Source organism: Odontomachus brunneus, unplaced genomic scaffold (assembly GCF_010583005.1).
Source record: "Odontomachus brunneus isolate Ranch 3 - 2012 unplaced genomic scaffold, Obru_v1 Obru_scaffold_042, whole genome shotgun sequence".
NCBI classification, from domain to species: domain Eukaryota; kingdom Metazoa; phylum Arthropoda; class Insecta; order Hymenoptera; family Formicidae; genus Odontomachus; species Odontomachus brunneus.
The window spans coordinates 450,504-463,370 of record NW_022639492.1 but is presented as its reverse complement, the minus strand read 5'-3'; the positions used below and the strand labels follow the sequence as shown (position 1 = coordinate 463,370).

General features: G+C 37.2%; 3 protein-coding genes across 5 annotated transcripts in view; 2 read left to right on the top strand and 1 right to left on the bottom strand.

Moving 5' to 3' along the window:
* Positions 1–348: 348 nt before the first annotated feature.
* Positions 349–4,948, bottom strand: LOC116844575. Of its 3 annotated transcripts, none has more exons than XM_032816296.1 (4): positions 4,501–4,948; positions 3,330–3,538; positions 2,351–2,752; positions 349–1,171 (listed from the first exon to the last, which is right to left on the bottom strand). In XM_032816296.1, exons 2-4 carry the CDS (start codon positions 3,520–3,522, stop codon positions 549–551), a joined length of 1,218 nt encoding a protein of 405 aa, XP_032672187.1. In that variant the 5' UTR covers positions 3,523–3,538; positions 4,501–4,948; the 3' UTR covers positions 349–548. The 3 variants fall into 3 exon arrangements, with proteins under 3 accessions (XP_032672187.1, XP_032672186.1, XP_032672184.1); XM_032816295.1 differs by having other exon boundaries at positions 3,330–3,551; positions 4,549–4,948; XM_032816293.1 differs by having other exon boundaries at positions 351–1,171; positions 4,549–4,948.
* A 146-nt stretch (positions 4,949–5,094) lies between these two features.
* LOC116844569 (kazrin) overlaps positions 5,095–12,867 on the top strand; it is a 315,333-nt gene continuing 307,560 nt past the window's right edge. Inside the window, exons 1-2 of the mRNA XM_032816274.1 lie at positions 5,095–5,382; positions 5,511–5,914. The gene's annotated coding sequence lies outside the window, so the exon portion shown is untranslated. The remainder of the gene's footprint in view (positions 5,383–5,510; positions 5,915–12,867) is intronic.
* Positions 6,494–9,905, top strand: LOC116844572 (glutamyl-tRNA(Gln) amidotransferase subunit A, mitochondrial). Its single transcript, XM_032816289.1, has 2 exons — positions 6,494–7,399; positions 8,861–9,905. The coding sequence occupies exons 1-2, from the start codon at positions 6,868–6,870 to the stop codon at positions 9,889–9,891; spliced, it is 1,563 nt and encodes a 520-aa protein (XP_032672180.1). The 5' UTR covers positions 6,494–6,867; the 3' UTR covers positions 9,892–9,905.

Sequence of the window (12,867 nt, the reverse complement as noted above, 5' to 3'; positions counted from 1 at the left end):
TCTGTGCTGTTTTGCGATATTCGCAATAATAGTCGAGATATTAATTAAAAAAGATTGGTGAATGATCACGCGCGATATGGTAGATGAGCTGCAGTGGCGCCGTCTGCCGTTGTATACTTATACATTAAGTCAAACTGAACAAAAAGCTCCTTTACCATTTTGCAAATGACCACATAAATTTTTAGATATTAATTAAAGAAAATTTGTGCATTATGGTATATAATCATATATGCAACAATTTTTTTTAATATTTAAAAATTACGTTTTCACATTGGTCATCATGGAGGTCTGAGACACTCTGTGTATATATAATATTTTCTCTCTGTAGAAATTATAGGAAAATTCACGTTTCTGGAAAGATTTCCATAATTTTATTGCATTATATATATAGAGATTTCCTCAAAATGAATATCGGCATTACAAAAGTGTAAATGAACAAATAATAACAAAATATAGAAAAAATCTCGGTGAATACGAACCATGCGTATGTATAAAACAAAGTGTGTATATCAATGGCGAGACGATAGTGACGAGCGTTTCGTTTCGCCTCACTGCGTGTCCGAACGAGATGACGTCGAGGGCGTCTTAGTCTTATTAATCCTTTGTTTGCGACAAAATTCGCGGAGACTGATACGTTTTTTATTTCGACCGCCGGTCTCAAACTCGACGTCCGTCTCATCAGATTGATCGTACACGTCGGCTCTTCGTTTCCGCGCAGATCTCAACGCCATCTCTTTCCTGCTTAGTTTCCGCGCGTTCCTTCTGCGAGCCTTCATTCCGCGCCTGTTGGTCTGCGGCTCGTTTTGTCGCTCGGCGTTTTCCTGTTTGGAACCGCTCGCCCTCTCGGAATCGTCGCAGGTTATCCATCTGTGTGTGACCTTGTCGTAATATTGACTTACGCACTCCATTCCTGGAGAAAGCGGATCGATTCTTTGCCTCGGATAGGCGATATCGGGAAGGTCTCGCGTGGAATCCGTCGCCTGCGCTCGCGTGGAGGGCGACGCCAAATACTGGGTTATATCGTCGTGAAACTTGTCGACGAACTCGTCCCAAAGCAAATCGCTCGTCGCTGTTGGGAATCGTACGGAAAACGTGAAGTTTTTGAATCTCTGCTTCGGGCTTTTCTTGCGCTTCGATACAGCAGGATATGTCTTTATGTCTTTCTCGCGATCTGAAAGAGCAATTTGCGCATTACGTTTTCACAATAGTTTAGGAGCGCACGAACGTAGTTACGGAAAAATATTTTTCTTGGTCGCTATTGATTAATAAGAATAACATTAAGACAGACGTCTAATGCGAGAAGCAGTAATTAAAGTAAGAACAGCGTTAGAAGATACGTCAAGGAATAAACATCGTATTTTAATCTAAGGAAAGATGTTGCTGTTTGATTATTGGCAATAATGAAGTCGAGTTTCGGCTTAATAAAATTCATATTGTATCATATAGGAAAGAAACATATAGGAAAGAAACATAATAAAAAATATTAATTATTCTGGGTAGGAAGAAAGGTGATAAGGACTCAGCAAAACCAATTACGTTCTTACGAAAAAAGTTTCAAGAAAATCATAAAAATAAATAGTAATAGCATTAGCATAGAATATTGAAATATTATTATGAAATTATCATAATATTTTCTGTCTCTCTTTCTCTCTCTCTGTCTCTCAGTTAAAAGAATTATTACAAAGCTATTTCTAAAATACAGTTACATTCCCAAGTTGCAATAGTATTTTTGTTTTTAACTATAAAAACTTAACAAAAAATTATTAGCGACATTAATGACGATCAAAATGTGTATTAAATATTATTCCAATTATATATAATTTATATTATTCCATATATACTTTCTTTTTATTTTTTAGACATTGATCAATATTAAGTTCCATTTCTGAATGAAAACTGTTATATAATTAAAAAAATTAATTATATAATTAAGGAGTAAAATTTCAAAATATAACTAACTAAAATAATTTCAAATAATTTTTTAATTGTTTTGTAGTGGTGTTATAATAATTTCACAGCGGCGTTCCAATATTTGACAATAGAATCTTAATGGTTTCTCAGTAGCGTTCTTAGCACTTTCTCTATAATTTTCAAGCATCTTTTCTTTTTATATTTCCCGTATAATTATTTTTCGCACGAGTAGACGTGGTTTCCAGATTAAGACGACATGCATGAAATGTTGAAAATACAAATGTGTCATTTTTTCTCGTCATGAAGTATAAACCTCTCTTGCGCATCTTTTCATGATATTATCATGATATTATCATGAATTCTTGAATTCTGTTAGCTTTCTCTATATGACGTGTGATATAGTTTCAATGGAATTTCCTCTTTCGCGAGAAATACGTACGGAATATCGGCGTGTCATCGTCCGTTTCTTCCGAATTAACGTTTTGCGATTTCGAGAATCGCAGATTTGAAATCGGCAGCAACTTTTCGCTCTGTATGAGATTATCCTTTGCCGGAATTAAGCGTAATCTTCGAGAAGATTGAAGAATCGGCGATTCGAGCAAAGGTTCGTACGTGATCGGTGCGTCACGGACTTTCTCCGGGGTGCAGGGATCCTCAAATAAATTGCAGCATACGGGAGTGTCATCCTGGCATTCCTCGTGAGTATCCTTCAAACTGAATTTTTGTGAGTTTACCGAAGTCCTTTTGACTGACTCGTCCGATTTGGTCTCCCATTCGCTGTCAGAGTCCGCTAAGCGAGTCACCACTCGTCTCTTTTTACCGGTGGTTCCTTTGCGTTTCTCTATTATGTTTCAAGAACGAATTAGTATTCGTGATTTGGGTACCTTAATTTAATTCAACTTACAAAAAGTGTTCTATTGACATTTGAGATCATTATATCTTTATGAGAAATTCTACTCTCTTAAATCAACTGATGTAAATCGCATCTCTGACTATTGCACGCTTTGTTTTAATACATAGACGCCGGGGCAGTTTACATTATATGCCGCATATATGCGCGCCCCGATATCTACAGGTTAATAAGAAAGATAATTTTCAAACTATTAATTTTCAAGAGTTAAGAATCTTAATTTACTTATCAAAAATTTGCAAAAATTCACGGGATCAATTAATCATATTCACGTCTTCAAAGATGAGATCAAACAATTATTTGAAAAGTGATGAAAAGTAGAGAATGGTGGATTATTTGAGCGAATATGACGTGCATTGCATTTTGTTATTATTAACAAAAGAAAAATTGTTAAAAATCTGATGAGCTTTTCTCTGAACAGAATATAAAAACTGCTTGTAAACTTGAAATCCCTACGAGAATAATGCAGTAATGCATTAATTGCGATTTGTATTAATTCATTACTCACTTAGTGTTCTCTGCGGTCGTGGTCTTTTTTTAACTTCTCCTGCACTTGAGGAAGAGCCCGTGTCAATCCCAGATAAAGATATATTATAATGTTTCAGGGTTACGTTTTTGTACGGCGTACTGCTCTTGTGCGAATAGCTAATAGTGCGATTGTATCGTCGCATTTTTTTGGAAGTGTGAGATATTTGAGACATACTGCTGACTCATATACTGAAGAAAAAGTCTTGCAATAGTTAACAAATGCATTCAGTTGAGCACTTCAGTGCAACATTTAATAATTAGTATCAAATATGTACTGAGAGAAAAAATATCGAAAAAATAAACAATATTTATTCCAGGTGGGTACTATATTTAACTCTAAATTCTTTTGTTTAAATAGAATAAACAATCACTTTCATAAAAAGCAACGATTTTAGGAAAACGTAAATTTTCTCAATTGAAAGCAAATGTTTCCTTAATTAAAACATTTATATATACATTAAACTATTAATGTAATATATTAAATACATTATATTTTACACTCACACACACACACACACAAGTCTATTAAAAATATAATATATTAAATATATATTAGAGATATATTAGTAAATATGTGTTAGTAATAAATATTGTTTATTTTTTAAATATTTTTCTTCTCAGTGTAGTAATAGTCACCAAACGTCTGGTAATAATTACAAAATTATTAGTCAAACAAATTCTTCATTTAGTTAAACCAATTAAATTTTTTGGTAGAAAATATAAAATAATTTGATAATTACTAAATAGTTGGACAATTACCAGAATATATTGTTACGTAATATGATAGGCATTACTAAGCAATACGATTTTATTTAATAAATTGTTTAGTGATATATACTACATAAATTGATAATGAATTGAAGAGAATCATAAAGTCTTAGCAACAGATACCAAGTCTCCCAGCAAACACCAAATAACGGTAATATTATTTCAATTACAATTATTTCATTATTACAATTTCCTACTCAACAATATAGATGCAATATAACATGTGTATTATATAACATATAACTGCTACATTGTTGAGTGGAGAATTATAACATTGACATAATATTATCGTTAGTTGGTGTTTGCTGGCCTTGCTGATATCATCTATAAATTATTTAATTATTTAATTATATTTAACTATAAGCGATTAGTAGAGTAACTACTTCACCAAAGCATCTGACAATCTATTATCCAAGCTTGAGGATTATTACCAAGCTTTTCCTTCAGTGTACCGAATATGCGTGATTAAGTTATTCACATTCCGCTTCTGAAAATCTATCTCGCGCGATTAAAGTTTTCGTCTTCGATACTTCTGCCTAGTTGAGAATCTTTCTCTCTACTCATTCTGCGAGCCATCACCGTCGAACGTTGACTGAAAGCTTCAGGGTAAATACATCGTATTCGTGCGCAACTCGTACACAACTCGCACAAAAAGCGGTAACAGCGATCTCCTTCAAAATTTCTTGTAGCGAACAAGCGACTCGTATGGGACCGTGACTGAGCTGCTCGTTGACACCAAATATTTAGCTTCTGCCGGGAGGGGTTTGAGAGGAGGAATAAACCCACTCCATTAAATCTTCGTAATTAATTTCTCAAGAAGCATTCTCGATTCCTTCGAGTACCACAATTATCTTTGGTTCTAACAGATAAATATTTGATCGCAGACTTGGGTTCACAAGCGTGCGATGCGCGCCGCGTCATGCATGATGCATCGATAATCTGAATCGCCGCAAGTTCAGTTCGTTGCGGAACTATTAACGGAGCGTCGCTTCGTACACGGCAAGTAGTCCCGTGCTTCCCGCATTTCGCTTCGCCGAAGACGAGTCTCGTGCACGAATCATCACCGGTGAGTGCTGCAGAACGTCGTAACGAAATATCGCTGGACAGGCGTCGAAGACGAACATGTCGCGTCGGGAACGTCGAGTAAAATATCACGAACTTAACGAGGTTATATCAGGTCGAAACATACAAATCGTTGTTCTCTACTTTTCCCCGACTAATCAGCAGCTTCTGCAGCGCGAATTATTATGTTGAATCTGCTACAAGTAAGTGCATCGTGCGTTTATTACGTCGAAATATCAAGAGAGAGAGAGAGAGAGAGAGAGAAAGAGATGCCGGAATGTCTCACGAAAAACTTCGAGAGTACCGAGTGAAGTTCGCGCGTCATTTTCAGGAAACGAAATTGCCGCGGTGTTCACTCAGTTTTCCAGGGGATCATGGCTGCGACGTCCGACAAGCCGTCCCGCGTTTTGACGCGTCGAAGATGAGTCTCGTGCGCAAATCGTCGCCCGAAGTGTCTGACGGTGAGCTTTGCGGGTTCGCGACAACGAAGTGTCGTTTAGCAACCGTCGGGAGTAAACGGCTCGCGGGTAACGAGTGAAGCCGCGCGTCCGTTGGATCACGGCGATTCAAATCGTCATCACGAAATGCCGGAAATCTCCAGGAGTGCCGAAAATACGTTGCCCGAGCTGGTTGTGACAAGACAGTCGCGGAATGGCATCGTTGAAGGAGCATCGAACGAACTGTCAGAGCTTAACCTTTGCGTGCTCTACACCTTTGATCGCCGGCGAAAAGTCGGTAAGTACCGACAGAGTATCCGCGACACGTAACGTCTCTGCGATGAAAATCAGGCTCTATTGAATAACACATATATCGTCTTTGTTCTCACTCCATACTCACGGAGTAAGGACAGAATTATATGCTTGTGTCAACTTGTACTACGAAATGAAAAGCAGTCGTGTGCTCCACTCGTGAATTTAAATCGGGCACGAAGAGACTTCTTCAGGATATAAGGGAGGGATCAAGTTGCACACACGAGTAGGATTTAAGATAAAATTGGCGAATAAAATTTTTGAGAAGCGTCGCTATCTGTAGTTTGAGATAGACGCCAGTTTTTTCCACGATACGTTGAATAATCGATATTTGCATTAATAATATAATCTTAATTTCATCAAGTAGGATTAAGTTTCTTATAAATTTGCGTGACCATTAATTCATTGCGACCGTGAAAATATTCAAACTTTGAACTTTGATTTTCAAGTCTTTATCGACTTTTCAAGTCTTTACCGACTTTTCAAATCTTTACCGACGTATAAAGCACAAAGGCGCCCACAGATGACGCCTCAAGTATGCTATTCGGCGAGACACGTGCATGTTTCATTCAGGCGTTGTGGCCATGATTGAATGAAAACACTACTGTCTCCGTCTAAACACGTCGATACGCTTTTGCTCGTTGCAAGTGCAAAATGTGCACACGTGTGTGGCCGTGAGAAAGATTTACGAATTCCCTTTAATTATGTTTTCTACACTTGGCCCCTCTACGGGATTCAGTTTTGCTTTTGAGCGCAAACGATTTAAGATACGATTGAAGAGAGCGAACATAACCTCGTCCCACTCGCAACTGCACTCTGCTTCGTGGCTTACAGTACTCCGGTGTACTGTGCATGTGTTGTCGGAGGTTATGTGTTTCTCGGCCGACACGAAGAGGTTAGGTACAGTCGTGGTATGTCGCGGAGCGTACAGCGCGAACGATGAACAAGTTGTTGTCCACGCCGATCAGGGAGGTTAGTCAGAGGATCTACGGTGGCACGGTGCGGCCTTCCGAGATCTGCGAGGCGTCCGTCAGGTTGACATCGGTCGTCAAACCTCTGAACGCCTACACCGCCGTGACAGGCGATGTCGCGCGAGAACAAGCGCGCGACGCGGACGTGAGGCAACAGGGGAACTCGTTGTTGGGCCAACTCGACGGCATCCCCGTCGCCATCAAAGACAATTACTGCGTCAAGGGTAAACCTACGACCTGCGCATCTCGTATGTTAGCCAACTTCTCGCCCGGCTACGATGCCACGGTCTATGAGAGGCTCAGGAAGCAGGGCGCTGTCTTGATCGGCAAGACTAATCTCGATGAATTCGCCATGGGCTCAGGCACTATAGACTCGATTTATGGGCCGACAAAGAATATATGGGGCTCGCAGGTGTCGTCGCAATTCTATTCCTGCGAGTCTGCCACTTCAAAGCTCACTTCAGGGGAAACGCAGGAGAAAGATACTTGGCACATAGCAGGTACATTGTTGACAAGCTGATAGCGATGACTTTGTGTGTCTTAAGCTTGTTTTGCTTAGGAGAGGATTCAGTACAAATTTTCCATTTGTTTCCATAGAATTGCAAGTGCTTCTGAAATATTTTTATTTACAATTTATTTACAAAATTCTTTTACATAATGTTTGAAGTCTTTCCATGCATCGATATTTGTACTTTCACTTTGTACAAGCATTTGCAGTTCTGTGCAACCAAATAGAAAAACAGTGCAAACTATGAACCTACATTATATCCATGTCTCCTTACGTTTATTTAATTTAAGATTGTTTCTTTATTTGGTTACAGAGTTGCAAATGTTTTTGGAGAGAGATAAATTTTAAGGAATGAGAAGACACGAGAATATTATATCAAAACCAAAAGTTTTTTTATTTACAAAATTTTTCTCATTTTTTATACAATGTTTTGTAACTTTTCATGCATATTATTTATATTTTCAGTTTGTAAAAGCATTTGTAATTCTGTGCAACTAAATAGGAAAATAAAGCAAACTATGAAACTATGTCGGTATCCAGTATCTCTTTAAGTTTGTTTGACTTAAGATTGCTTCTCTATTTGACTGTATAAAATTGCAAATGCTTCTACAGAACGAAATTACAAGTGTCAATGTGTAAGAAGACAAATATTGTATCAGAACTAAAAGTGTTTTTATTTACAAAATTTATTTTAATTTTTTATATCTTTACACAATATTTTATATCTTTCCATGCATTAATATTTGTACTTTTAGTTCGTAAAAGCATTTGCAATTCTGTATAAATAGAAAAACAGTGCAAACTATGAAATTACATTATGTCAATATGCAGTTCTCTATAAGCTTATTTGATTTAAGACAGTTTCCCTATTTGGTTGCACAGAATTACAAATTATCTAGGAAATGAAATTACAAATATAAATGCATGAAAAAACACCAAATATTGTATCAAAATCAAAAGAGTTTATTTACAATTTTTTTTTATACAATGTTTAGTATCTTTCCATGCATTGACATTTGTACTTTTATTCTGTAAAAATGTTTACAGTTCTATACCACCAGATAGGAAAACAGTGCAAATTATACTATGTTAATGTCCAGCATCTCCTTATGTTTGTTTGATTTAAAATTGTTTCTCCATTTGATTGCATAATATTGTAAATGTTTTTATAGAGTGACATTACAAATATCACTGCATGGAAAAATACCAAATATTGTACCACAATAAAATTTTTCCACTTTTTTATTCTTGACACAATATTTTTGCATCTTTCTATGCATTGACATTTGCACCTTCATTCTGTAAAAGCATTTGCAACTTCATGCAGCTAAATAGATAAACAGTGCAAACTATGAAACTGCGTGTCTAGTATCTTCTTAAACTTGTTTGAAGTATTTCATCTTGAGGATGATCTTGAGCATTGATTCTATGAAATGAAATGCGTGGATCTTAGGTGGCAGTAGCGGAGGATCTGCAATCGCAGTAGCCACAGGTACCTGCTATGCGGCCCTGGGCTCTGACACCGGTGGTTCCACTCGCAATCCTGCGTCTTATTGCGGCCTGGTCGGGCTGAAACCGACTTACGGTCTGGTGTCTCGTTATGGTCTCATTCCGCTGCTGAATTCTATGGACGTGCCTGGTATTCTCGCGAGAACGGTGGACGACACGGCGTTGATCTTGAACGCTATAGCCGGACCTGACCCATTGGATCCCACTACTGTGCAGAGAAAGTACCAGCCGATTACTTTGTCCGAGACGATAGATGTTAGCAATCTCAATATCGGTATACCGAAGGAGTATGGGGTTCGTGGTATAAGCGAGGAGGTGAAGGCGTGTTGGGATGAGGTCTCCCGTCACTTGGCGGAGGCGGGAGCGAATATCATGCCGGTGTCTTTGCCGCACACCGACTACTCCATAGTGTGTTACTCGGTTTTAAATCGATGCGACGTGGCCAGCAATTTGGCCTGCTATGACGGTATCGAGTACGGTCACAGAGCCGACGAATGGAGCACTATTCATGACTTGTACAAGAAGAGCAGGTCGGAGGGCTTCAACGACGTGGTCAAAGGTCGCATATTGGTCGGTAATTATTTTCTATTAGCCGAGAATTACAACGAGTATTATATGAAAGCGATGAAGATGCGCCGACTAATTACTCAAGACTTTGACGTTCTGTGGGATAATAATGTGGATCTCCTGTTGACGCCGACTACATTGACTGAAGCCCCCCGTTATGAGGATTTCGTGTTGTTGGACAATCAGACGCAGTGTCTGATTCAGGATCACTGTACGCAACCGGCGAACATGGCCGGTCTGCCCGCGATCAACGTGCCGATTAGACTATCTCGCGCAGGTCTGCCTTTGTCCTTGCAATTAATGGCACCGTCTTTCCACGAGCACAAGCTACTCACCGTGGCAAAGTGGATCGAACAAACGGTGCGGTTTCCGCGACTCGAATTAAAGGACTCGTGTTTGCTCGAATAAAGTAGGAAAACAGATCTTTCTTTTAAAGATAAAAGTACCAATGCCTGGACATATGCTTTATCTTAGCTTATTTTGATATTTAAATATACATATTTAAATGTTTAACATAAAAAAATATATATATTGAATATATACTACGTTAAAATATATTCTACGTTAAAAATTTAATTATCTGTATTCAAAAACCAAAATAATGTCTTAGGAGAAAAAATATCTAAAAAATAAAAAAAATCGGTAGATATTAATAAAATATTTACTTAAATATAAAGTTTTTTAAGTAGAATAAACGATTCATAAAAAGTTAAGATTTTAAGAAAATATATATTTTCTTATTTGAGAAATATATTAATATAAGTAAATATATATTATTGTTCATCGAGAAAATATTAATATTTTTTATTCCTTAGATACTTTTTCTCTCAGTGTATATATATTTTATGTTGAAAATTTAAATATTCGTATTTCAAGACTAAAATAATAAGGATTCTCAAGTTTAAATATATATCCGGGAATCGATGCTTTTACTTTATCGTGTCTTTTGATTTTGTAGTCACTCTATTCCGCACCCCACACGAATTCGTTTTTCAATTTGCGCGTACGCGTAAAACGTAATTGATCGTTTCTGAACTACCAGTTCTTACAATTTTGCACATACATTCGCTGGAATATTGGAGTATTAGGCGTGCAATTAGGGCGAGAATTAGTACGCAAAGATTCTTTGGCGCAACGGCCGTAACTCTGAGGCCGTAGCGCAAGCAAATTATATTCCGGTGCCGTTGGGCGTATCTGAAATTCTATTCGTCGAGTAACGGTGTGTTCGCGTTCGTAAGCAAACGATCCTCGTCTTACTGCGTTAGGTCGTAGCGCTCGTCGCAAACGAAGTACGAAAGGCGAAGTACGAAACTGCGATTCTCATCGCATCGTTAAATTAATTCGACGTCGGTACAATTACCGATTACGGCACGCAAGACCCAAGTATAACAAACGATTTTTCCAATGTGATAACATACATATATCTGCTACCGTGTAAATAAAACACGTTATTGTGAGGAGAACAATTCACTTCTTGAGAGACTTTATTTCCGACGCTCACGGTCATTCTTATATCGAGGCTTTACACATTTCGTGTTTACCGTGCGTTCGTCTTAATTCATTTCTCGCACCAATATATCCTCATTCCTCGTCGACTGCGCCGTTGCAAGTTGCCAAGATGTTGAACAACGAGGTTCTGATATTTCGAGCCTTATTATTCCCCGGAGAGCAGCCGAGGGTGATTCGGATGACGAACGAACAGCTAACACCGCGTGCGCTTACAAAATCCATTGATTCGCGTGGCGCCTTCGGTAATTAGATCGTTGTGACATTTCGGCCTGGCCTATTGTGTACGTCCCCGATCGAAAAAGCTAACGAGAACACTGTGACACGCGCCTCATTGTTCGCCTCCGCGTGCAATTCGTTACTGCACAGCGATTCGCATATTTTATTATCAATATTATCACGAGAGAGCCACTTTAATAATCGTTATCACCAAAGTTCAATGATCGCGAATTGCCTGACGAAATTTTTGCAATAAAATATTGCATGATAATTGTAAACTGCAAGAAGAATGGGAAGGTTACATTGGATGAAGTGAGTTTTCCTTCAATATACAAATAAATGACTGTATTAAGGCTCCTGGGGAGTCGCATCATCCATCTCTTTTTAATGACGTCAGAAGCAAGAAAATGCATGCTAAAAATTCTTGCAAAATACGTCGAGATAAACAGATATATTCACAAAACGACATTTGCAATCGATTAAATATACCTCTAAAATACTCCGTACACTTTCCTTTTGTTCTAACAATCAACAGATAATTATAAAATAAATGTGACGTGCAATCGTCTTTTCTAACCTAATTTCCTCATTATCTTGTCATATTAATTTTCCGATTATCTATTGATTTTTACGGAGTATTTTAGAGGTATATTTAATCGATTGCAAATGTCGTTTTGTGAATATATCTGTTTATCTCGACGTATTTTGCAAGAATTTTTAGCATGCATTTTCTTGCTTCTGACGTCATTAAAAAGAGATGGATGATGCGACTCCCCAGGAGCCTTAATAGTTGTCGCCTGAGACTTTATCTCACGTAAAATACTTAGATTTTTATTCAGACTTAGGTCCGTATTAATAGTCGTTACTTGAAACTTGCTTCAGGCAAGATTTTAATTCAGAGTTAGACCTGAGCTGAATCGCGATTGCAAATGTAATGTCACATATATTATATAATTTAAATAAAAAATTCTCATTTAACTCTAAATTTGAGTATTTCACGTAGGACAAGTTTCAAGTAAGGACTATTAATACGAATCTTACATCCAATTTTTTCAATTGAAAATTATGATGTATGTGGCATTTACTTTTAAAATCGTAATTCAACTAAAAAATTCTCGTCTAACTTTGAATTCGAATCTGAATATCTCACTTGAGAGGAGTTTAAAGTAATAATTATTAATACCTGTCTTAGCAATATCAGCTAAGTTTCAGTGAGTGACTTAAACTTGGCTAAAGAGCTAATCGTGTTGCTGTTATTTTGCTAAAAGTTTGCTAAGAATTGGTTATCACAGCTAAAATGCATTCGCTGTGAGACACAAATTTATTAGTTGAAATTTAAAACGTACATTTGTTTGTCAAATGTCTAAGAAAGTGGTATCGAGTCACAAGTTAATCTCGAGTATTTGACTTTATAAGGAATTAATTTATATTAAACAGAGCTCGTTTTACCGCATTGCGAATATTGATTGATTAATTTTCTTTCATTAATATCGCAATAATAACCATGGCAGAATAATATATAACTTTTTTATTTAATTTAAAAAATTTAAGTTGTATTCGAAAAACAACAATTTTGTTTTTTCACAATATCTTGAAATTGAACAAAAACTCATGAAATTGAACAAAACAGTTTTTGTTATTTAGACCAATTATTTTGCA

Excerpts from the sequence above, each read along its gene's own strand:
- LOC116844575 (XM_032816296.1), bottom strand. The coding sequence starts at position 3,522 with ATGTCTCAAATATCTCACACTTCCAAAAAAATGCGACGATACAATCGC. Across the intron at positions 2,753-3,329 it reads ACGACCGCAGAGAACACTAA|AGAAACGCAAAGGAACCACC; the intron begins GTGAGTAATGAA and ends GAAACATAATAG. Across the intron at positions 1,172-2,350 it reads CGATGACACGCCGATATTCC|ATCGCGAGAAAGACATAAAG; the intron begins GTACGTATTTCT and ends TTGCTCTTTCAG.
- LOC116844572 (XM_032816289.1), top strand. The coding sequence starts at position 6,868 with ATGAACAAGTTGTTGTCCACGCCGATCAGGGAGGTTAGTCAGAGGATC. Across the intron at positions 7,400-8,860 it reads AGATACTTGGCACATAGCAG|GTGGCAGTAGCGGAGGATCT; the intron begins GTACATTGTTGA and ends CGTGGATCTTAG.